The sequence below is a fragment of the Pezoporus occidentalis genome, unplaced genomic scaffold (genome assembly GCF_034315485.1).
Source record: "Pezoporus occidentalis ecotype Australia unplaced genomic scaffold, CSIRO_AGI_Poc_V1 ctg179, whole genome shotgun sequence".
In the NCBI taxonomy this organism is placed as follows: Eukaryota; Metazoa; Chordata; class Aves; order Psittaciformes; family Psittacidae; genus Pezoporus; species Pezoporus occidentalis.
In genome coordinates this window covers 1,410,709-1,433,760 of record NW_026913629.1, presented here as the reverse complement: position 1 = coordinate 1,433,760, position 23,052 = coordinate 1,410,709, and the positions used below count along the sequence as shown (strand labels likewise).

Here is a 23,052-nt window from a genome sequence, read left to right as displayed (position 1 = left end):
CTGGCCTTGAACACCACCAGGGATGGAGCATTCACAGCTTCCCTGGGCAACCCATTCCAGTGCCTCACCACCCTAACAGGAAAGAATTTCCTTCTTATATCCAATCTAAACTTCCCCTGTTTCAGTTTGAACCCGTTACCCCTTGTCCTATCACTACAGTCCCTAATGAAGAGTCCCTCCCCAGCATCCCTATAGGCCCCCTTCAGATACTGGAAGGCTGCTATGAGGTCTCCATCACCTTCTCTTCTCCAGGCTGAACAGCCCCAACTTCTCAGCCTGCCTTCATATGGGAGGTGCTCCAGTCCCCTGATCATCATAATATATCATCATGATCCAACAAGCCTGATTCTGAAACAGGGAAGATGGCAAGTGTGGGAATAGCGATGAGCGAGGCTTTTCACAGTACGTGCTCATTCTCCAAGTTTCTGAAGCCTGCATGTTTTCAGTATTGGCTGGCAAGTGTTGCCCCTGCTTCAAGCAGGACCCAGGGCCAGCTTGCAAACGGCTGCAAACCCTGGCAGAAAAGCACTCCCCAAACCCCATGGGCTCAGCAGGGACGGCCGAGGTGGCTGCTGTGCCCAGACACCATCCTACTGGTGTCAGGATGAGTTTTTGAGGGAGATGGGGGCTTTTCCCTGGTGTGTTATTACACACGTGGGGTTTTCTGCCGTTGAGTTTATTTATTCCCCTCCTTTGAAAGGAGGTGATGCTCCCCAGGGTGAGGAAGGAGGAAGCTCAGCCAGCGGTTGAAGCACTCTTTGCTCCCTTTGCTGTGTGATCCCAGACACGTTCTTCACTATGGTCCCTTCTGCTCTGCGGAGCAATGACCCAGGCTCAGACTTAATTTCATGAATATTTATAGAACCAATTTGATCCTTGGCTGGGAATCTTCATTACAAAGTGAGGCAGGACATGGGCTGGTATCAGTCTGCGTTTCAGTCCAAGGAGGAGGACTGAGGGGATGAACTCTGAAGCTCAGTGCCCCTTTCCTCTGGGACTGCCTGCAGGGAGGCTCCACGTCTGCAACAATTCCTGTTGCTTTTGAGTTTTGCTTCAGCCCTGTTCTTGTATCATGCATTGAGGGTGATGTGAGGGCTCACTTAAGTGTCCCAGAGAGAACCCCCCCATTCCCCTAAGGCTGGTGGCACTGAAATGATCGTTTTGCTTTAGCCTGGCCTCAGCATGGCAGATATTACTTGCTTGACCTAGGTTTTGCTCACATCCCTGCACAGCACCCATCCAGCAGCACCTTTGCTGATGCTTTTCCCAGCTCTGTGCAGGCACAGCCGATAATCAGGACGTATTCCCCCATCCCTTCCCAGCAATACTCAGGGGATCACACACAGCAAAAGCCATCCTTGGAATTTCCACCTTCCAAAACATGACAACCTTGGCCAGAGGATCTGCAGGCTCTTCCTTCCACCCCCTGCCTTTCCCGTGCCCATGACCAGGGCTGGGCAGCATCCTTTGGGCAGGAGGCAGTGGCTCTGCCCTGCCCGTTGTCAGCCCATTGCAGCTTCTTGTCCCTCAGCAAACAGGGCTTTCAGATTTCCTTGGCCGCTCCCTGTTTTCCGCTCCTGAGCTGTTACAAGGGCTCCAAAATGTTCTTTCCATTGGGAACCAGCAGTGGAATAAACTGATCCTAATAAATGCCTGACAAATTATTTTTCCAGCAAGCAGATGACCTGGCTGGGTTTATGCAGCTTTAACCTGCAGTTACCTCTCCTGGAACTGGGATCATTTGTTGTTTCCCCTGCAAACCACCGCTCCTATTTCTGCCACTGGGCAAGCGGCAGCATCCAGCTTTGCCTGGTGTGTTCAGGGCTGCTCCTTTTCCAGCGATGTTTGTGCTCCTTTACATAGCAAAGAGCTGCTATTTGGGAAGCAAAGGCCACAGTCTGCCACTTGCTTGGAAGCAGCCACAGCGATGCAGCTGTTAAATTTGTCTGCTGCTCTTAAATGCTCCCTTGGGTGCCCTTCAGCTCACCAGAACACAAAGCAGCATCAAGGGGAGGAGAAGGGACTTGCTGCCGGTCCTACAGCTCGCCTGGATCCCCAGCAACTGGAGATCCCCAGGGGAGTGGACGTTAACATGGAATTTGAATTCCTTTACTCCTTTTCTGTCCATCATCTTCATCATCAGCCTTTTGGCAGCCCCTGCTTTCAGGTCTAATGCTGTTTTGGGCTCTTCAGCAACCCCTGTTATTCTGGGGCCAATTCTAGAGTTTATTCGCCTCCTATGATATTTTATTTGCAACTGAGTCCTGCCGTGTTTTGGTAAAGCACAAAATATGAATGCAAGTGTTTATTGCCAAGCCTGAGGCTTTAACGGAGCTCTTTCTCCCACTTATCAGAAAACATTACAAAGGATATATAGGAGAGAGGAGGCCACAGAGGTGCTTCGAGGGCTGGAGCAGCTCTGCTCTGGAGCCAGGCTGAGAGAGCTGGGCTGGGTCAGCCTGGAGAAGAGAAGGCTCCTTAAGGGAAGACCTTAGAGCAGCTCCAGGGCCTGAAGGGGCTGCAGGAAAGCTGGAGAGGGGCTTGGGACAAGGGATGTAGGGACAGGACAAAGGAATGGTTTTAACCTGCCAGAGGGGAGACTGAGGTGAGCTCTTAGGCAGAAGCTCTTCCCTGTGAGGGTGCTGAGGCGCTGGCACAGGGTGCCCAGAGAAGCTGTGGCTGCCCCATCCGTGGCAGTGTTCAAGGCCAGGCTGGACACAGGGGCTTGGAGCAAGCTGCTCTAGTGGAAGGTGTCCCTGCCTGTGGCAGTGGGTTGACACTGGGTGAGCTATCAGGCCCCTTCCAACCCAAACCAGGCTGTGATTCTATGCTCATTTGACCATGCGAGCTGGTGTGAGGTTTAGGTGTTGTTTCCTCCCCGCAGCCTGAAGGACGAGCAGCCGGTGCAGTGCGGGCAGTACGACGGGCTGGTGGAGCTGGCCACCATCTGCGCCCTCTGCAACGACTCCTCGCTGGACTACAACGAGGTGCGGGGGCACTGGGGCAGTGTGGGGGACAGGGGATGCTTTTCCTTGAGCCTTGGGCCACTTTAGGGCAAAGCCAGCGGAGGTGTGTCCTTTGGGATGCCCATCCTTGGCTTCCCTTCATTGCAGGGTGATGCTCTGGGAGCCCCAGGGTGGTGCAGTGGGTGGCAGCATCCTTGGTCAGTGCAGCAGGTAGGGGACGTGCTCTAAAGCTTAAGTTTTGGTTTTTTTTTGTATGTTTTCTAGTCAAAAAAAGTCTATGAGAAGGTGGGGGAAGCCACTGAAACAGCCCTGACGTGCCTGGTGGAGAAGATGAATGTCTTCAACACTGACATCAGCAAACTGTCCAAGGTGGAGCGAGCCAACGCCTGCAATTCGGTGAGTGGGGTGCAGCCCCTGTGAGCCCCAGTGCTGGGGGACGAGAGGGAGAGGAAGGCTTCCGGATGACTGTTCTTTGAGCAGTGACCATTGCAGTGATCTAAGGACTGACCTGCCACAGGGTGAAATTCCCTGGCTCACAAGGGGCCTGAGCTGGTTTTGAAGCAGGCAGGGAAATGACCCTGGGGGGTGATGCCAGGGCTGGGGGGACAAATCTGGGTTCACATGGGGCTTTGGACCAGGTGATTCCCAAGGCTCAAACCCAGTTTAGTCCCTGCTCATCTGGGAGAGACCCCCTCGACAATGTCCAGAGCTCTGGAGGCAGAGGTTTGGAGTTTTATAGCTCCACAGCAAATCTTTAGGTGCCCAGTTTGCACTGAGCAGTTGTCCTCCACAGCATGAACCAAACCCCTGCCTGAACAAGGCTTGCTCTTTGGAAGCACCTATTTCTGATGTGAAAATACCCCGTGCTGGCTTCTCCTGGGCTCAGTGTAAACCACAACGTGGCTGTTCCCTTACTCCAGCTCTCCAGTATCTCCCTGTCCTCCCGGGGAAAACACACTTTATTTCATGTCTGGATTTACTCAGCTTTGGTATCATGCTGTTAGATCTCATAATGTCTTTGCTTGCTCGAAGGAAGGGCTCCCTGTTCTGGCATTTCCTCCCCAGATAGGCCAGAGCAGGTCATAATAAATCCCCTGCCTCCTTTCTGATAAGGGAGATGGAATTTCCTAGCCATATATCAGTCCAGCAGCTGCTTGGTTACGTGTACTCATCACTGCACTGCCTCTCGGGCTGGGGTCGGTCACTGGAGCTTCTCTCCTTACTCTTGTGTTATGCAGTGACAGAACACCCTTCCTTGGAGTTTCCTGGCAGCAATTCTTCACTGCTTCTTGCTTGTGCTCTCAGTGCCTCTGTGATTTGAAATCTCCAATGGGATTTTGGGGTTTCCACAGCAGCTGCTCCCAGGTGTCCTTGCTGATGTGCTGTGTGTGTGCAGTACAGTGGGGACAGCACTGCTTTTATGGGCACAGCACCCACTGTAGTCACTGCACTCATGCCATGTGCTGGGTTTGGCCTTTGGGAGCTGCTTGGTGTTTGCCTGGAAGATCCACAGATAGTGCTGGCATTTTGCATGGACAAATTCACTTCACCCATCTACCTCCCCAGCTCCTGCTCACAGCCTCGCTGCAGTAGGAGCATCCTTTTAACTTTGAACTTGCAAGGTTTTACTCCAAAAGGAGGAGGTTTTTTTGCCCTTTCACTGATGTATTTACACGTAAGTTGCTGTAAAAGTCCTGTTCAAGAAACTGGTTGTGTCCCTGTCACAAGCAAGACCTTCCTGGCAACAAAATGTAATTGTATAAGCTGTAAGGTTGGCATCAACATCCTCACTGCCCTCTCCGGAAAATACTTTGTATTGGACCCAGATGTCCTGCTCATTCAATGGCTTTTTTGGGGCGAGACGTGTCCTTCCAGGAGGGGAGCTGTGATGCCATCATGGATGAGAGAAGGAGTCTGGTTGAGGAGGATTGGCTGCTACTGTGCTGAGCATTTGGCTCCCGAAGTATTTAACTAGTAGCGATGGTAGAGCCTGGTTTGTGAGATGGGTTTAGGAGTGTTGAGGTGCAGGAGCCTGTCTGTGGGCACTGCCTGTGCCCATGGGTCCACGTGTTGGGGCAGCCCCTGCTCTGCCATCACCCTGCAAACCTGTAGGTACCGTGTGAGGGAACGATTGTTACTGCTTAGCTGGAAATTAGCACGTCCTGAAATGAGCTTGATTAGAGCCTCAGCTGCTGTTAATGTGATGGATTGTTAGATGGAGAGCACCGGCTGCCGTGTCCCTGTCACATCCCAGCTCAGCCCTGTGCTGTCCCCGCAGGTGATCAAGCAGCTGATGAAGAAGGAATGCACCCTGGAGTTCTCCCGTGACCGCAAGTCCATGTCTGTGTACTGCACACCCACCGGCCCCGGCCACAACTCCACTGGCAGCAAGATGTTTGTCAAGGTAGGGGAGCACCCTCAGCACCCTGCAGGATCCTCCTTCCCCATGCACACCCCAGCAGGATTTTGCCCTTACTGCAATGGGCAGTGATGCTTTGCAGTTTGGCTCCTCCCTTAGCTGTCTGGGGTCCAGGCAGGCTGGTGTGGGCAGGGAGGGGGTGAGTCTTTGCAATAATGGGAGGAGAAATAAGGAAATAAAGTGATTTAGAGGGAGAAAAAGATGCTGAGTGTGCTGGTGCTGGGGCCAGGGGAGAGCTGCCCCAGTGCAAAACTTGCCTTTATTAAAGGCTTGGACCCTCTGGACACCAGAAATGCCCAGAGGGTGATGTCCAGCTTTCCACTGTAACCAGAAATAAAATAGTGTTTTAAAGGGCATTTTCTTCCCAAGAAGAGATGCAGCAGGAATTTCCCCTGGCTGAATCTGAGAAGATTTGTATATTGTTGTTCCCACTGAGAGATCTTCTGGGTGGGTGAACTCTGTCCTCCAGGTCAGGTCAGGACCCTCCCAAACCACAGCATCTGTGCCCTGGCAGTCCGGGATGAGCTTTTTTAAGAGGAGCAATAGAAGGATTTCAAGTTTGATATTAAAAAGAAACTTGAGGGGGTCCTTTGTAAGGTTAGAAGGGGTGGGGTGAGATGCTGTGATGCTAGAGGACAGGCTTTCTTGGATCACAAAGGCATCGCAAGCATCCATTAAGCATTCTGCAGGCAGCAGAGATGCTGTTTTGGCAGCAAAGATTTGTCACCCTGATCCCATCCTGCTCTGAGAGGGGGTCTGTGGTGCGGGAGCATCCTGGAGAGACATGTAGGTTTTGCGGGATCCCCTGCAGAGCAGATCCTGTTGCCTGGGGACCTGATGCAGTGTGCTCGGTCGGAGGCTGCCATCTAGTGCACTGAGCCGCAGCGCCAGGGTCTGCATGCTGGACTTTGGGAGAGATTTCCTTCCCCTTTGCCCAAACTTGGTGCCTTCCCTCCCGCACTCCCTTCGGTGCTGGCAAGAGAAGCTCATCCTCTTGGTTCGCTCCTAAGCCCTCCTCCTCTCCCCAGGGTGCCCCGGAGAGCGTGATCGAGCGCTGCACCCATGTCCGTGTGGGCACCACCAAGGTGCCGTTGACAGCCCCGGTGCGGGAGAAGATCCTGGGCAGGATCCGGGACTGGGGCATGGGCATTGACACGCTGCGCTGCCTGGCCCTGGCCACGCACGACTCGCCTGTCCGCAGGGAGACCATGCAGCTGCACGACTCCGCTGCCTTCGTCCACTACGAGGTACGGCACTGGGGGCTTTCTCCAGGAGATTTTTCCCTTATTCCCAAAGATTTCCCACCGACTTCCAGCTGTCCCAGCAGTGTTTTCCGTCTGGCTTCTCTGGGCAGCAGGCAGTGCAATGGCTCAGCTCTGCTAATGGGTTCAGAGCTCTATTGCAGTTGTCCCAGAGCCAACAGCCCCATGCCAGTGGGAATCAGTCCCAGGGGGTGACTGCTGAGAGGGGCCTGGGAACCACCAAGAGGCACAGGGAGGAGGGGAGTGAAGCAAACCAGTGTGAGGAGTGGCAGCGTGGCTGGGATCATCCCATCGCGTTGGGTTATAGGGTGCATCCATGCAGCTGCTGGTAGAAACCTCATGAAAGTTTCCTCCTGGGGAAATCCCCATGTCTGGGGTGGTTTCACAGTGGAGAGGGAAGCGGCAGCATCCTGGGAAGGATTAGTGTGGATCTGGGGCTGTTTTCCCTCACCCAGAACAACCTGACCTTTGTGGGCTGCGTGGGGATGCTGGACCCTCCCCGCAAGGAGGTCACCTCCTCCATCGAGATGTGCCGCAAAGCCGGCATCCGTGTCATCATGATCACCGGTGACAACAAGGGCACGGCGGTGGCCATCTGCCGCAGGATCAGCATCTTCTCCGAGACTGAGGACGTGGCTGGCAAAGCCTACACAGGCCGGGAGTTTGATGAGCTGTCTCCCGAGGCGCAGCGGCAGGCGTGTCGCGATGCCCGCTGCTTCGCCCGTGTGGAGCCAGCGCACAAGTCCCGCATCGTCGAGTACCTGCAGTCCTTCCATGAGATCACCGCCATGGTGAGTCCTCCAGGGGCACCCCACCACCTCCTGGGCCCTTCCTCTCTGCCCGGTCTAGTCCTTTGCACCCCATTAATCATGGCTTCATGCAGACTGGCGATGGTGTCAACGATGCTCCAGCCCTGAAGAAAGCAGAGATTGGCATCGCCATGGGGTCGGGCACCGCCGTTGCCAAGTCAGCCGCGGAGATGGTGCTGTCTGATGACAACTTCTCCACCATCGTGTCAGCTGTCGAGGAGGGCCGGGCTATTTACAACAACATGAAGCAGTTCATCCGCTATCTCATCTCCTCCAACGTCGGGGAAGTCGTTTGGTGAGAGTCCCCCACACTGGGCACCACACCAGGGGGAAAAGGAGCTGGAACAAATGACCTGCAGTCCTGTGCATATTCCCTACTCCTGCCATCGTGTGATGGCCAGAACTAACCCTGGGTACCAAATGAAGCAGCCATGCCTTGTCTCATTCCCCATGGGCAAGGGGACTTTTCTGTTGTAGTTTTATAGTCATGCCACCTCCCAGGAACTGGTTAGTTAATCCATTGCCTATTTAAGCCCAGTGTCTGAGATAGGTGCAGATATCTGTGCACAGGCTGTTGCCACCAGGTCACACCACTGCACTTTGCATCGGGTCCTGAGTAGCTGCCCCATCCCTCACAGTAAACCAGTGCCGTCCTCAGCAACATGGGCACAGCCTGGGGATCGCTTGGGCATCCTTCACCCTTTTGTTTCAGGAGGGGTGTTTGTGCTGGGAACTGGAACCCACGTGGCCATGGGGATATAAGTGGTTGGGTTTTAACTGCAAAGCAAACTTTAATAGCAACAGGAACAGTTTTTAGCTGCAAAATTCAGTCCTGGACTTCTGGTTCCTGACTCAGGGGCTGCGGGTTCATCTGCAGGGCTTTGGGTGAATATTGAGTTTGGGGTATTTGGATCCAGTGTAGCTGCTTGCTCTCCCCTTACACAACACAGACACTTTCTCTGGCTTGTCTAATCTGGCATCTCTGGTTTTTACCCTGCAGCATCTTCCTTACAGCCATCCTGGGCCTCCCCGAGGCCCTCATCCCCGTGCAGCTGCTGTGGGTGAACCTGGTGACGGACGGGCTGCCAGCCACTGCACTGGGCTTCAACCCCCCCGACCTGGACATCATGGACAAGCAGCCCCGCAACCCCAAGGAGCCCCTCATCAGCGGCTGGCTCTTCTTCCGCTACCTGGCTGTCGGAGGTGAGCCCCTGTGGGCACCGTGAGCAGAGGATGAGGATGGGCACGGGGTGCCATGGGGCAGGGGGCCCCTTGCTGGGTGCTGGGGGTAAGGGTGTCTCTCTTGGCTGCAGTGTACGTGGGCCTGGCCACAGTGGGCGCAGCGACTTGGTGGTTCCTGTACGACGCTGAGGGACCACAGGTCTCCTTCCATCAGCTGGTGAGTTGGGAGGGGAATGGGCTGACCTGTTGAGCAGATGGGTGAGGGCATGGATTCAGGCATTGGGATATTTCCTCCACCTTTCTTCCATGGTTGCGCAACGCTCGCAGATTCCTGTTGGAAAAGACAAAAAATAAAAGCAAATTCTCTCCCTCAGGCTCGATTCCAGCCTTGCTCTTGCCAGTGACCAGCATGGTGGGCAAAACAATTCAAACAAGCTGAAAATAGCTCCTGTAGCTGATCCCACATTGAAAAGGATTGATTTTTCATTCCTGTAGGTCCAAACAAGATGGTGTGAAAGCGGGTGCCATCACAACAGCATGCAATGGAAGGTGTATTTTTGGTGGAGACGTGTGTGTGCTCAAACACTTATTAACTGCCCATGAAAATCCCTAAGCCCCTACCTAGCCATAACCCTGTAGCCCCAACCACAGCAGAAGCTGGCTCACTTTAGGCAGTTCTATCAGTTGCTCTGCACTGTGGGATATTTAACAGCAACCCTCATAATGAAGGTTCATCATGTACCCCCAACCAGTTGACGTGTTCCTCCTCTTTCCTGCCTTCCCTATGCTGCTGCTCTGCAGTGTATTTACCAGCTGTTTCCTGTGCCGACAGAGGAACTTCATGAGGTGCACTGAGGACAACCCCATCTTTGAAGGAATTGACTGTGAGATCTTTGAGTCCCGATACCCGACCACGATGGCTCTGTCTGTGCTGGTGACAATCGAAATGTGCAACGCTCTGAACAGGTAGTGTGGCCACAGGGTTGCTCTGAACGTGCTGGGCATGACCCATTTAGTGCAGGTCCTCTTTGAGCACCTGTTGGTAAGCTGGAGGCTTTGCTTTGACTCAAAAGAGCCACTTGGAGCATCCTCACAGGGGTACCCTGGGTTTGCTGTAGATAAACTCCTCCAAGGCAGTGTGCTGTTGCTGACAATGGTGGAGGAAGGACTGGATCCACATCTATTAGTGGTTTGAGTCTGTTAATGACCGGTCCTAATCCATGCATGGCTGGTTGTGTTGGGATTTGTGTCCAGATCCAGTTCACAGAAAAGCCTGAAAAGGGACAGTCTGGAAGAGAAGGGCTATAGTGTACAGCCTTGCACCTTGGGGAGCAATGGGAACACCCAGCTTGGGCAGGAACGGGAGGTTGCTGGGGTTAACCCTGTCCCCTTGCTTTCACAGTGTCTCTGAGAACCAGTCACTGCTGCGGATGCCACCATGGCTCAACATCTGGCTGCTGGGAGCCATCGTCATGTCCATGGCTCTGCACTTCCTCATCCTCTACGTCAAGCCCATGCCTGTGAGTGTCTTCTGCAACCTTTGTGCACAGCCCAGAGGCTCCTGCTGTGGGCTAGGACAGCTCTGGAGCAATCTTTGGGGCTGGAAGCTTCTGGGATGGTTGTCCCCAGCACACACCCTCAGGACCAGGTCATGAACCAACACGAGGAGTGGGAATCATCCTGCCCCAGAGAGCTTTTACCCTAAGTCAGAAGCTCTCTGTATAGGTAATGTAAAGGGGTGCAAATACCTCCAGAAGGTTGTTCAGCCTCTTCCAGAGGCATCACCCCCCTTTGCAGTCCAAGGCTGGCGATGCCTTGGTTGATGCCTGAGGGTGCTTAAGATGAAGCGTGTCACTGTGCCCAGGCGGTTGCATGGTCTGTTATGCCCTGCTGAGCCGCTGTAAGCACATGAACATACAGTCCTAGCTTGTTCCTCACTTTACCCATCTGCAGGAGAGGCCATTTTTGATTCATCTCTTGGCCAAGAGCCACCTTGGGATCATGACAGACCTTGAAGAAATCCTGCTTTTTGGGTTGTCTGGATCCTCTGTCCTTGTAATCCCTCCTAGAGAGGAATGACCCCCCTCAGCTTGTGCCATACAACAACCTGACCCTTAACTAAAAACTCCCACCTCCTTCCCTACTGACATATGCAATCCTTTGCATCTTGCAGCTCATCTTCCAGGTAACCCCCCTGAGCTGGCCACAGTGGGTGGTTGTAATGAAAATCTCCCTGCCTGTTATCCTGCTGGATGAAGGACTCAAGTACCTTTCCCGCAACCACCTGGATGGTGAGCATGGTCTGCAGCACACTGGGTTATGCTTTGCTTGGGGTTCGTGGTGACTTCATGCTTACCTCTTCTGCTCGTGTGGTGTCTGCTACTGCATATTCATCTCCCTTTGCTGTGAAAAAGGGACTTCTTCTCTTACCCCCTTTCCTGCCTGGCAGAGCAGTTGGTACTTACATCAGCTTGAAATACTCCCTTAGGAGCTGGAGCACTAGATAAATCTGCCATGTGTGTTTATTCAGCTCCTCTTGAAACTGGGAACTGATCCCTTCAAACAACAAATCAAACACGGGTTTCTAACAGGAATCCCTCCTTCCCCCCCCCAGCCTTCCGCCATCCTTATCTTGTGTTTGCTACTTCTATGTTAAGATCAGTTGAGAGCTTAACACCTTATAAACTGGTTTTAATGGAGCTGCCCTTTGCCAGCACCTCAGGATTCAGCTCATGGCATGCACAGAGGAGAAGCAGCTCCTGTGACGCAGGGGCAGCGGTTCCTGTGTGCTCCCAGGCTCCGCACTTTAAATCACAGCATGTGCTTGGGCAGCCCTCCAAAGAGATGGTATCATCTCGCATCCCTTGCAAAAGATGTTGCTGTAGGTGATATCTCGGTGCTCTTTCCCCTCTCCAGAGGGGAATAAAACAGGTTTTATTCATTCTTTAGGGTATGCTTACCCTGACAGTGATAGCAGGGGGAAGAAGGGCAGGAGAAACACTGCCCTTGCACGGGGAAGATGCAGTGGCTCTGGAAGGCAGATGAATAACCTGATGGACTAGATGTCCGTCCACAGCATCACCTTGCTCAAACCTTTTTCACCCCCTAGCAAACCTCTTTTTTTACCTTCACCCTTTAATAATGAGCCAGGAAAACTGTGCAAAGCCACTCTTGCCTTTCAGGGCTGAAGGCAGGTCCATCCAGCCCTGGCAGGGAGGGATATGGGGCATTGTAAGAGCTCTGTTTGGTGTCTCATGGAGCAGAACCATGCAAAAAGTTGGAAATATGGGATGGGGAATTACTGCAAGTAGGAGATGATTGTAAACTGGCCACCCTTCCCATCAGTGGGCCACAGCTCACATCAGCCTTCCTTTCTGTGGCAAGCTGGTGCATAACTGCAGTGATTGCTCAGAGGAGCCTTCGCTGAGACATGGAGGTGCAACTGTCACAGACTGAGGTGTTTTGCATCACCCAGGTCTGGTTTATCATGTGATTACCAGCCTTTAGCAACAACTTCATGGCACTGCTCTGGGCTGGGATGTAGGAGAACTGCTTAATTCCTGGCTGTTGCATCCCATGCATGCCCCCAGTGTTTGCTTCACCATCTGTGATCTGGGGATGAGTCTTTCTCCCACACTTTGCATTTGTCTATAAAAACTCAGTGCTGTTGGAGGGGAAGGGCTTTTCTTTGGCTCTGCCAGCACAGCTTGAGCAAGCAGGGTTTCTGGCAGGCAGATGATCCTTTCTGGTCCCATAATACGAGGTCACTGTTTCCTCCTCTGATACCATGCTCCCAGCATGAGCTGCCCTCATCCCCATGGCCATGATGCCGCTGATGCTCACAGGTCGCTCTGTATCTCATCCAGCAAAGGTTTCCTGTGCAGCTATTCAATCATGGCTAAGGGCAAAATGACATTTAAAGCATCACATTTGAAAGAAATAATTGAAATCTGCATCTGCCAAATTCCTCTGGGCTTTGAAAAGCAAACAGAAAACAAGGTCCAAAAGCCACTTTTAAGTGTGGTGTTGTGATTTTTTTTTGCCAGGCATTCTCAGGACAGTAAGACACAAGTGGAGCGGGGAGCACCAGTTGAAAACCTGCAGGACTCCAGAGCAAGGGTTGGCTTTCTTATGTGTTCATCCCTGAGTGCTGTATCCCTGTGCTTCCTCCAAAGTCTTGCTTATGTATGGTGGGAATCTGCTTGGAACGTGGGTGAATGTGGCTTGGAAAACCAGCAAATACCAGAACCCAGGGACCCTGTACCCAGACAGGTTCCTTTCCCTCCATGGTTTGCCTCAAAATAAGGTCTAAAAAGCCCATGAAGCAGCTGATCCTATGGCAGTTTTGCCCAGGGGCCAGGCACCCACTTGGTGTCCGCAAGGCAATGCTTGGGGTTGGTCCTCCACGTGGGACCTTCTGAGGGATGGCCAAGGGTGTTCAGTTGAGGGATGCCAATGTATAGCTGTGAGTTGTGCTGATTCAGGTTTTGCATGGAAAAGTTTCTCCTTTGATCAGATTTAGATAAGTTGTGTTTCCATTGTGCTGGATTTTCATTGTCCTTGAAGTGGCAGAAAGCTGCGGCTCTTCAGTTTTCACCCTGGTCTCAGTGCTTTACATTCCTCTCCCCACCACCCCAGTCATTTCCAGCCTCTCATCTTGCATGCTTTGCATATATTGCTGCCTTCATCCATCTCTGGCTACTCTGAGGTTTCTGCTGTCTTAGTTTTGGGACACAATGTGAGTGTGGAACAGCAGTTGAAAGGGCACGGCTGAACTAGGCTGGCTCAGTGCAAGCCACAGATGTTCTGGTCAGGAGCATGGAGATGTTCTCCAGGGGTCTGTCACACATGCTGGCAGGCTCAGAAGGGCTGACCCCCCTCAAGGACCTCTTGCACTAATACTTCTAACATTTGTCATGCTCTGTGCATTGAAATGTGTTGTTCCTTCTGAGCCCCATGGTGTGCAGGAGGCAGGTTTCCAGGCATCTGTGCCAAGACCTTGCATGAGTCTCTTTTCTGAGTGGTTCTCAAAAGATGCCAAACCCACACAAGACACTGAGCTAACGCCGGTGCTTGTGTATCTACATGCACCATCAGCCTGCTGCCATGGCCACCCCGCTCCCCTCCTTCCTTCCTGCACCATCCCTGGTCCTCCTCATCTTCACCATCTCAGAGCAAACCCATCACAGGCATCAGTGGTGGCACTCTGGTATCTTCACTTGTTTTCAGGCCCTGCCTGGCTCCTTGGACTTCACCGTCCTTACCTGTGCCATGGGAAAAGCAGGGGCACGACAAGAAGCAGATGCTTCCTGCCACACAACTGCCTGGGCAGCAGCAGTGTCCCTGAAAATGGGAAGTTTTGATGCAGAGTCGTTGTCAGCTTTATGCTGTAACCTCCTCCCAGAGGAGAGCAGCTGGCAGCGGTGGCTGTATGGTGACAGCTGCATCCCGCTCCCTGCCAAGGCCAGCTGGGGCTCCGCATCCCTCCGGGACAGCCCACAATGTGCAGGGACCACAGTCTGTGTGTCCCATCACAAAACTCCTTCAGCACATAGAGAAGAGGAACTGCTCCCCCTCATCTGCCCCACGCACCACACCTGGGGATGAGAGCACCCCCCAAAACTCCCATGGGAGTGCAGTGCTGCAGCCGCCCTCTTTCCCTGCGCCAGAGGCAGGAGCATCCCTCTTCCCGGAGCGGCAGAGAGCCGCAGCCTGTGGCCATGGCTTGCCCTTGTAGGGTAATCTCTGCGTGGAGCTACCTTGGCTGGGTGCTGGCGCCAGGGGAGGAATGCGTCCCCATGGGCCAAGTCGTTTGCTTGAGCTATGGGATGCTCGGAAGGAGAGTGGCAGCTGCACCTTTCAGTGCTGGAATCTCCCCAGGCAGGATCATACAGCTCTGCTGCCTTGCTTTTTCACTATTCTTCGTGTTTTCCCCTCGCTCCTGTGTTTTGTGTGTGTGCCACGCTTTAGAAATGGGAGAGGGAAGGTGTTGGAGTTGCTGCCCTGGTATTGAGAAGGGATGGCAGGAGGATTTCCCTTTTGGTCCTCTCCCAGGGTCTGGGCTGAGCCCTGGTGCTGTGGGGCAGATGTGCAGTTCTCAGAGCTATGAGGGCTGCAGCATTTCCTTTGGAGGGCAGTGATCCAGGCTGGTGGCTGGAGCCTGAATCCCTTCAGCATCACTTTCTACAGGAACCTGTTAAGAGGGTCAAAGGCAATAAGGAAAAACCTCCCCAAAAGCCTTGTCTGTCCCTGTGGGGAGCAGATTCTGTAGCACATGAGCTTGTGTTGTTTGGTTGCAAGTTTTCAAGAGCTGAAGGGCTGTGACACCCCTGAGAATTTGGTGTGAGGTAGGGTCCAGGTGGATCACAACCATCTGCAACCATCACAGCCATCTGCAACCATCACACCTGCAAATGGGTCCCCGCATCCCCGATACTCTCGTCACCCGTGTGTGGAGACGAGAGCCACACTGGCATGTAGGGACCTGCATCCTATTAAAGCTCCAGGGGTGCCAGTTCTCATGGAAAGACCCAACTTCCTCTGTGCCAGGGCGTGCTTAGAGGCATGAGAGTGACATTCTGAAGAGCATCTACTGTGGTTAAAGGCTCGCTGTTGGTGCTGGAGCTGTGTCCCCATCCTGCCCCTGCCCACCATACAGCACAGCCACAGTGTGAGCTCTCAGGGAAGCAAATAACCACCTGCCTGTCACCAGGCGGGGACTGTTCAGCTCCTGGAGTTGCTAAAGAGACACCCTTCAACACAGAGGAGATTAATTTTGATGACTGCAGTGAGGTTTAATACACTGTGGTCGCCAGCATCCCTGCGACCAAATAGCATCCAGAGGGATGCAACCGTTGCAGCACTCAGTTCTATCTCAGGACACGAGGGCTGTGCTCTCCAGCCAGCACTGGAAGGAAACTTTGGCTGAAGTTGCACAAAAGCTGTTTTCCCCCTTCTCTCTGCCCTGTTATTTATTAATTCCCCTGGAAGCCTGTTGGCATCAGGCTTGGCAGCAGGCGTGGAGCCTCGCTGGTAACCCCAGGCAGGACCCCTATTTATCAAGAGCACAGTAAAGGCGCTGCTCTGCGAGATGTGTTTGGTGATGTGTGCAGTGATGAAAGACAGAGAAATATGGTCGAAAGATTCATGATAAGTGATTTTTTTTCTAACTCTTCTCAGAAAGTGCTGCCTTGTGGGTATTTTTTAAAGGAAAAAAAGACTATTCCGGGCAGACAGAGCTGCCCACAGGGTCTTTCCCAGTCCTGGGCTGAAGTGTAGCCACTGCCTCAGGGCAGGGGACACTGCTGTCAACTGCTTGAAAACTGCAGATCTAATTGGTGCGAGTCAAGCCCTGGCAGGGATTTCAGAGCTGCTCACACTGAGCTCAAGCTGAACACTGTAGCTTTCCTTCAGGCCATGTGTTGGTTGTTGCCTTCTATCCATCAGTAGGGTGGGAGAAGAGAGGAGGGCAGCCCTGAGGCTGGGACAGTGAGTGACACAAGGAGATTGGTCCTTGCTAGTTCTTCTGCAGATATATATGGATGTAAATACATCTAAAATATATCTGCTGGGTGTAAGTGGTGCTAGCCCATGGAACGGTATCCATCTATCCTGCTGCAGTAGGGATTGGTGGTGGGATGCAGTGAGCTTCCCCCTCTCTGCACTGCTTGCTTCCCTGGGTGCTGCCTGATGCTCTTGTTAGGAGCAGTACGAGGGATCTCTGCCTGCTCTCCTTCCTGCTGTTCCTCCCTGCCTGGCTCTGACCCGTCCCTTTTCCTGCCTTCATAAGTGTGCCAAGCCCTTCCTCACCTGGGGACTGGCATCCTCCTCCTTGTGCAGCCCAAGCAGGTGGGGCAGCTCATAGAGATGGGATGCCAGCTCCCTTCTGGGACAAAACGAGGGAGCCGGGTTGGTTTTGAAGCCTTACCGATACTTTTTCTCCTTTTCTCGTTGTCCTTCACTTTAGGAGAAGAGCACAAGAAATGAATGACACGAAGGAAACGCTCCTCACTAAAGGATCCCTCGCTTGTAACTCGGACTGAAGCCTTGCATGTGTGCCCCTCGCTAGAGACCAGCAGGACATGCATGTGTCCGACTACCAGACAAATGCGGGTGAATCGTCGAAAAGAAAAATCCTGATTTTGTTTTGTTCTGTAGCTTTCTTTTTCCTGTACATAGGAGTGCAGTTACTGGGCAGCTGGTGTAGGGTTTGGGGACGGAGCTGTGCAGACCTGGGTCATCATAACACGGTTCCTTGGGAGTTTGTTCCTGCAGAATTTGAGGCCCTCTTTCCAATTCTCACCCTGCTGCGGTGAGCTCAGGCCGAGGTGCCCTTCATGGGAGATTGAGGGGGGAACCCGGGGTTTTAGGTGATACACTGAGTGTGGATGGGAGGCTGCATCCCCCATCGGGGTGGCATGCAGAAGGGCAGCTCCTGGAGTTGGGAAGGGTAGGGCAGGGAGGCGAGATGGCCATGGGTTGGGATCACTGCCCCTCGATGGTGTCCGTGGTGTCGGTGGGTGCTGTGTTCAGCTCCAGTGGCCACAGTGCCTGCAGGCTGCAGCAGGTCCACATCACTTCGCAGTGTGACCAGTGGTGGTGTGGATCTCATGGACGTGTGTTTCTATGTCGAGATAGGGTGCATGTCTTGGAAGGTGAAGTTTTCCCTATTTATCATGCTGTCCTGTTTGATCCCTGTGTTGTAGAAAGCCCCACACCTTCTCAGGCTTATCTGACACCAAAGCATGATGTAGTCTTGTCTATTCTCCCCTGTCCAGCATCTTGTGAGATCCCAGCTGCACTGTTTAAACTGTAGCCCTCTTCCTCATAGGGGCAATTATTTAAAGCAAGGCATGTTCCATCCCTGGAAGTGTTCAAGACCAGGCTGGACAGGCCCTTGAGCTACCTAGTCTAGTATGAGGTGTCCCTGCCCATGGCAGGGGGTTGGAACTGGGTGATCTTAAGGTCCTTTCCAACCCAAACCATTCTATGATGCTATGGGGATGACTGACTGTGCATTCCTCATGTCTACTGCTTCCTCCTGGTCATATTTTCTTTCCTCAGATGATTTTTAACTGTTTCCTTAGCAGGAGTAGTGCTTAAATCCTTAGGAGCACATCTATGAGTTCTTGTTCTCTGCTTTTGGAAAGCATCCCTGTCTTGCACAGGGCATCCTTGACACCAGTGATCCGCCTTCGAGACAGGAATGAATGTATGCTTGTACATAATGTAGTTCTTCTCTGTGAGCAGTGTTTGTCATGGCATCCCTTTTTATAAGGCACCAACTCTATTTTATCCTCTCGGGGCTTCTCTGCAGCAGGAGCGACACAGGCTGCAGTGAGAGTTTGTGGATCAGGAATGGATTTTGGGATCCAGTAAGTTGACCTTTCTCCATTGAGCTGGAGAAAGAGATAGTGGGGAGCTGATAGCTGAGAAGCTGATAGTGGGTGATTTCTTCTCCAGATCTCTAAATCTTCCCTTCTGTTTTCCTGATGTTCCCTTATGATCTGTCCTGATGATATTTAGTTAGCCAGACCCTTTCCTTTCTCTTAATTCCAGCAGCAGCACTAGAGCCAGGGTTTTACATAGCATTTGGCTCCTTTGCTGTTGGCTTTTTTCTTTCACTTTTTGCCTCTTGAGAGCTTCCAGTGCTTTGCTGTTCCTCTTTCACTTGGGCAAGAGCTACTTTTCCTCTGTACAGTAGGTGCCAAATATCATCCCTCCTTTCCTTTCTCCATCACCAGCATTGAAGATGAGCAGAGCCCCCCAGACCAATGGGAATGTACAGAATTGTTATACTACTGAGCTGATTTTATTGTACAGAAAACCTTGCATGAAATGTCGTTACTGTATTTAATATATAATGTATTCAAGGAATTTTAATATGGAGCTCTTTAAAAAGATCTTTATAGATACTCTGTGGTTAGAAGATTGTTGCTGATTTTTAATATTATTATACTTTGTCTTGAAGAAAGTTTTATTTTTCAAATGTGTTCTGTCTAATGGATTTAATTGGTGATCCCATGGGGCTACCAGTTCCTCCTTAAAGATTTCCACCATGGATGAGACTCACCCTGGTGCAGAGAACCAGGGCATGACCCAGGTACTGATTAAACCTTCGAAACAGGGCTTTAGTAAGACTAAGGCTATAGATGTGTGATTTGCCCTTCCCCACAAGGGTGGAATTCACCTTTTTAGAACATATCAGTGCAGGGAAAGAACCAGTGGGAATTTAAACCAGTACCAACTCAATGACTTCAGAACAAATTGCTTCTGTGTTTCCCTGAGGCTGAAAACCAGTTTGGGAGTGGCTGGACTGGATTCAGAGCATCCCAGCCCCATTCATAGGGTCCTGCAGGGCTTTCAGGTGCCCATTGGCATCTCCCTGGGATATGGTGGTCTCAGTCCATTGTGCCTACGGGGACTTGCTTGGTCCATCTGTTCTGTATTGCACCTCCTGAGTTACACCGGTTTCCCTGGGCTTAAGGTCTTGTGTAGGATTATTAATTTTACCCAAGCATGTATGTGTGTGGAGGAGTTCCTTGTGTAAAGGTCCCCCTAATAAATACTGAGTAATGGATGGGAGTCTCTAATACAAAGAAACCTAAAAGGGGAAACAAAAATGAAACAAGAGTTCTGCTTCAGAGCAGAGATGAAAGAGTGAAATCCTAACTTGCTTACACATTCCTGCTGGTAACTTGTGTGCTCTCACCTGACAGCAGAGAGCTGGAGGAATCGGGCATCCTTCTGAACCCGCTAACAGAGCAGCCATTTGAAGAGATGCTGAGTTTGTTACCTTGCTGTTGGCAGAGATGCCAAGCTGCTGCTGTTTTGTCGTTGATGGAGGTGCCAGGCTGCTGCAAGCCTGGGCAGCGTCAGTCTCTTGGTGCAGTCGTTGGGTTCCAATGGTGAGTTCCCAAACCCCAAGCCATCGCTGGCAAGCAACCAGAGCTGTGTCCCAGCCAAAGGCTGCTTCTTTCCAGCAGCAAACTGCATTTGCCTGTGTATTGTAAACTTCTAGAAAATACCTGGGAAATAGTGCAGGAAACCTCTGCTAAGGCTCAGGAGGCATCCCCCTTGCTAACAGGGAGCATTTAACACATCCCCATTTCCCATTCGGAATGGTTGACCACATCTCTCTTTTCCCCCCTGTCCTTTAATTACTTGGAATACAGTTTCACTCCATACTTTTTGATTACAGAGGCTTATAGTTCAAGTACTTTAATGAAATAGGAAAATAGATCTAATTGTTTTCCCTTTATGCTTCAATGAAGGGTCAGGATAAATCACGGAGTAGTTATTTATTGCATGTATGCCACCAGCAGCATGCTGGGCTATTTTACAGGCTGGAGCATGTTCTTGTGCAGACTTGGGAGATCCCAGAGCTGAGACCATTGCTTTGGGATCAGGTCTTGTGTCTTACCAAGGCATCTGACTGTGTGCAATACAAGGGACATAAACACTGGGTGGCTGTTTTGCCCAAGAGCTAGTTAAAGCAGCTTAGAGACAAAGCCTCCAGGACCCTTGCTTTTTTTACACCAGAGTTTAGGAATTACTTCCTTTTTAGTCTTATTTTGATAGTGCTGCCTGGAATATTCAAAGTTTTTAAACAAAACTTAGGGTTTTCCAACAAGACCTTTAGCATTGGTGGGCTGTTGTGACAGATCCTCCACATGCAAGAAGCAGCAATGCAAGATGCATGGTGGAGGACACACCATGGTGGCAGCGTGTGGTTGTCCATGTGCACTTTAAACTCCTTTCTCAGGGGCTAGGCACTGTGCTGGGTTACAGCCAAGGCAGGAAGCAATGGTCCCATGTCCCTGGGTCAGCTTTGGGCAGCAGCAGTGGAAAGTCTTTTGTGCTGTTTTGGGACATCATGTCATTGTGGCCAGTCACTGGATGAGCTTTTCTCCCTGTGTGATCCTATCAGGAGGCACATTGGGAAAGGGAAAAAAGAGATGCTACTCAGAGCAAAACAGTGTTGCATCCTATGTTTTGTTTCTCTCATGTGGCCACTGCACAGCTCAGGGTCTGGATGAGGTTTTTTATGTGTGTGTTTCAGACTTTGGCACTGTGAAGTTGTTGTATGTGTGTTTCTGATGTTCTGCTCAGCCAAGGCTGGATGGTACCACCAGGCACTGGAGAAGTCAGGAGGGGCTGGGGGACTTCATTCCTTAAGAGGATCAAATCTGGCACTGAGCCGGAGTCTCTGCTCACAGTGTGGATGGCAGAAGTAGCCAGAGGAGCAACAGGAAAGCTCAGCAGCAATTTTGGGTCACTCTTTTGCAGGTCAGGTTGATAGTGCTGATTCCCAGGTGAGTCCTGCTCCACCAAAACTCATCAAAGAATTGCTGTGCAAGGGCTCAGGCTAATGCTGTCCCAACTGGTGGAGATGTTCCTGAGGTTCAGTGACCGGGGCATCACATCAAACACACAGCAGTCCCCAGTGCCAGCCCCTAAGACTTGTGATTTTTGGTCCATACCTTGTATAAATGATGCCAGAGATTCAGTTGTCCCTGTTCAGTCCTACCTGGCCTTTCCTCCCCATGCTTCTGAAGTGGCAATTTCTGGCAGGGCTTCTCCCTGGAGAGGAGACAGCCCATCCTTTTGGGATGAAGGAGAAAGGCTTCACCCTGTGCAGAGGCTGCGTGGCACAGTTCGGGTTAGGGTTTGCAGGGCTGCAGTGAGGAAGGCAAATTGTGCTCCATGGACCTGTCCTGTTGGTGTCATTCAGCTTTCGGTATGAGAGGGGCATTAAATGAGCCTGAATCTGTGTGTGCCTGGAGTGATGAGGACATGGGTACCGCTGGCTGGTGTCCGATGTGGGTCAGTTTGGGTGCTTGGGACCAAGAGGAGGTCCTTAGCTGCCAGTGGCCTTGGTCTGGGAATACGCTGAATTTATATATGTGAGATGCCTGAACAGCCAAATCTAGAAATCTCTGAGTTTGTGCTTCGTAGTGAAAGGTAAATCATTGTGTCTTGGGGATGGGGTGGGAGGGTGTTATTTGAGGGGTGAAACTGAAAGAAACAGCTTTCCTATTTTATTACACGAGAGATATTTTTCCACTAAATTACCACTTCCTAAACTGTGTCCTGTGTCCGACTGTAAATACCCAGGTGTGCCATGAAGGCGTGGGAAGGTTCCTCGTGGTCACATCCGTACGATCCACTCTGTTCACACAATATCGGGCTGATTTGTTTTATACTCATAAAATTACAGAAATAAAAGCAATTTTACTGGACGTCTCTGGGGGTTTATGTTGGGTTTCTTTGTTGCTTTATGAATTATTTGGTTTTTGCCTTTCTTTGTGGCCGATTTGGGGGACGTTTGGGAGCCCATGGAGCTGTACGGGAGTGCCTGAGGGCATTCTTCAGCCGTAAAAGGAGCTGTGCTCACCAGAACAGGATTTCTTGTGGCTTTTCAGAGCAGCCAAACTAGAAATGGAGCTGAGCTTGTCTCTGGCATGGGACAAAGGCGAAATGGAAGGAGTGGCATGATATGACTGTTGGGAATTCTTTAAAGTACCAGCTAATTTGCTCTCAGGGCACAAGAATACAAATAACAGTGCTAATTTTGACTGGATCCAGAATAGTCCTCACCTTATCTCCCCCAGCTGAGAGAGGTTTAAATAAGCCCTGCAATGACCTCCATAAGAAATAATTATGAAATAAGTAATAATTAAATAACTTGGCCTCCTCTGAGGGTGGCACTGGGCCTCCAGGCTGTGTGTTTCCATCTCCACATCGCCCAGAGCTCTGCCCATGGTCACGTTTTGAGTGGAAAATCCTGATGCAACAGCAGGTTGTGTTTTGGAGCAAATCTGGGTTCATGGTAACATATGCTCATGGTGTGCTTTTGCTAGGAGGTAGCCCTATGTGCCCCTTCCCAATGGTACAAGCAGAAGAAAGGGGCTGCATAGGGTAGCCCAAAACCTTTGTAACCCAAAGGGGGTTACAAAAAGGGATGTGGGATACGCAGGCAAGTGTGAATACTGGTAAAAGGCCATTGCTTGGCCTCTTCCTGAGCTGGGCTCCAGTGCTGGTGCATGATGCTTACCACAGCCATGGCAGTGGTGGTCCTCTACCAGCCACTGCTGAGGATGCAGCGCTGTCTCAGCACGTAGCAGTGAAGGTAAAACCCCTCCACATTCCCCATCTGATGGTTCATTGCTCCCTGGACCACTGGGCACCATCACCACTGGGGCTATGCATTCAGAAAACGGATGTTACCCCCAAAACCCCACCCCAGTGCTCCCTGTACCCCATGGCACTGTTCAGCTGCCCCACAGGATGTGCCTGCCATGCTGCCAGCAGATGCAATGGGCAGCCCCAGCATCGCAGGTTTATGTGTTTGCTTTGGCGTTGGCTGAACCACAGCCGAGGTATTTCCAGGGTGACGTGTTGCTGCAGCAACA

At 51.6% G+C, this 23,052-nt stretch overlaps 1 protein-coding gene across 3 annotated transcripts in view; it reads left to right on the top strand.

The window, feature by feature from the left end:
- ATP2A3 (ATPase sarcoplasmic/endoplasmic reticulum Ca2+ transporting 3) overlaps positions 1–21,879 on the top strand; it is a 53,347-nt gene extending 31,468 nt beyond the window's left edge. For 2 of the 3 annotated variants that reach the window (XM_062614955.1, XM_062614956.1), the window contains exons 10-22: positions 2,885–2,987; positions 3,231–3,362; positions 5,245–5,370; positions 6,414–6,632; positions 7,103–7,438; positions 7,531–7,751; positions 8,457–8,659; positions 8,770–8,855; positions 9,471–9,604; positions 10,041–10,158; positions 10,812–10,929; positions 12,685–12,757; positions 16,605–21,879. In XM_062614955.1, coding sequence (XP_062470939.1) covers positions 2,885–2,987; positions 3,231–3,362; positions 5,245–5,370; positions 6,414–6,632; positions 7,103–7,438; positions 7,531–7,751; positions 8,457–8,659; positions 8,770–8,855; positions 9,471–9,604; positions 10,041–10,158; positions 10,812–10,929; positions 12,685–12,757; positions 16,605–16,680 — 1,945 coding nt within the window. In that variant the 3' untranslated portion in view covers positions 16,681–21,879. The remainder of the gene's footprint in view (positions 1–2,884; positions 2,988–3,230; positions 3,363–5,244; positions 5,371–6,413; positions 6,633–7,102; positions 7,439–7,530; positions 7,752–8,456; positions 8,660–8,769; positions 8,856–9,470; positions 9,605–10,040; positions 10,159–10,811; positions 10,930–12,684; positions 12,758–16,604) is intronic. The other variant, XM_062614957.1, reaches the window with a different exon arrangement.
- Positions 21,880–23,052: the final 1,173 nt, after the last annotated feature.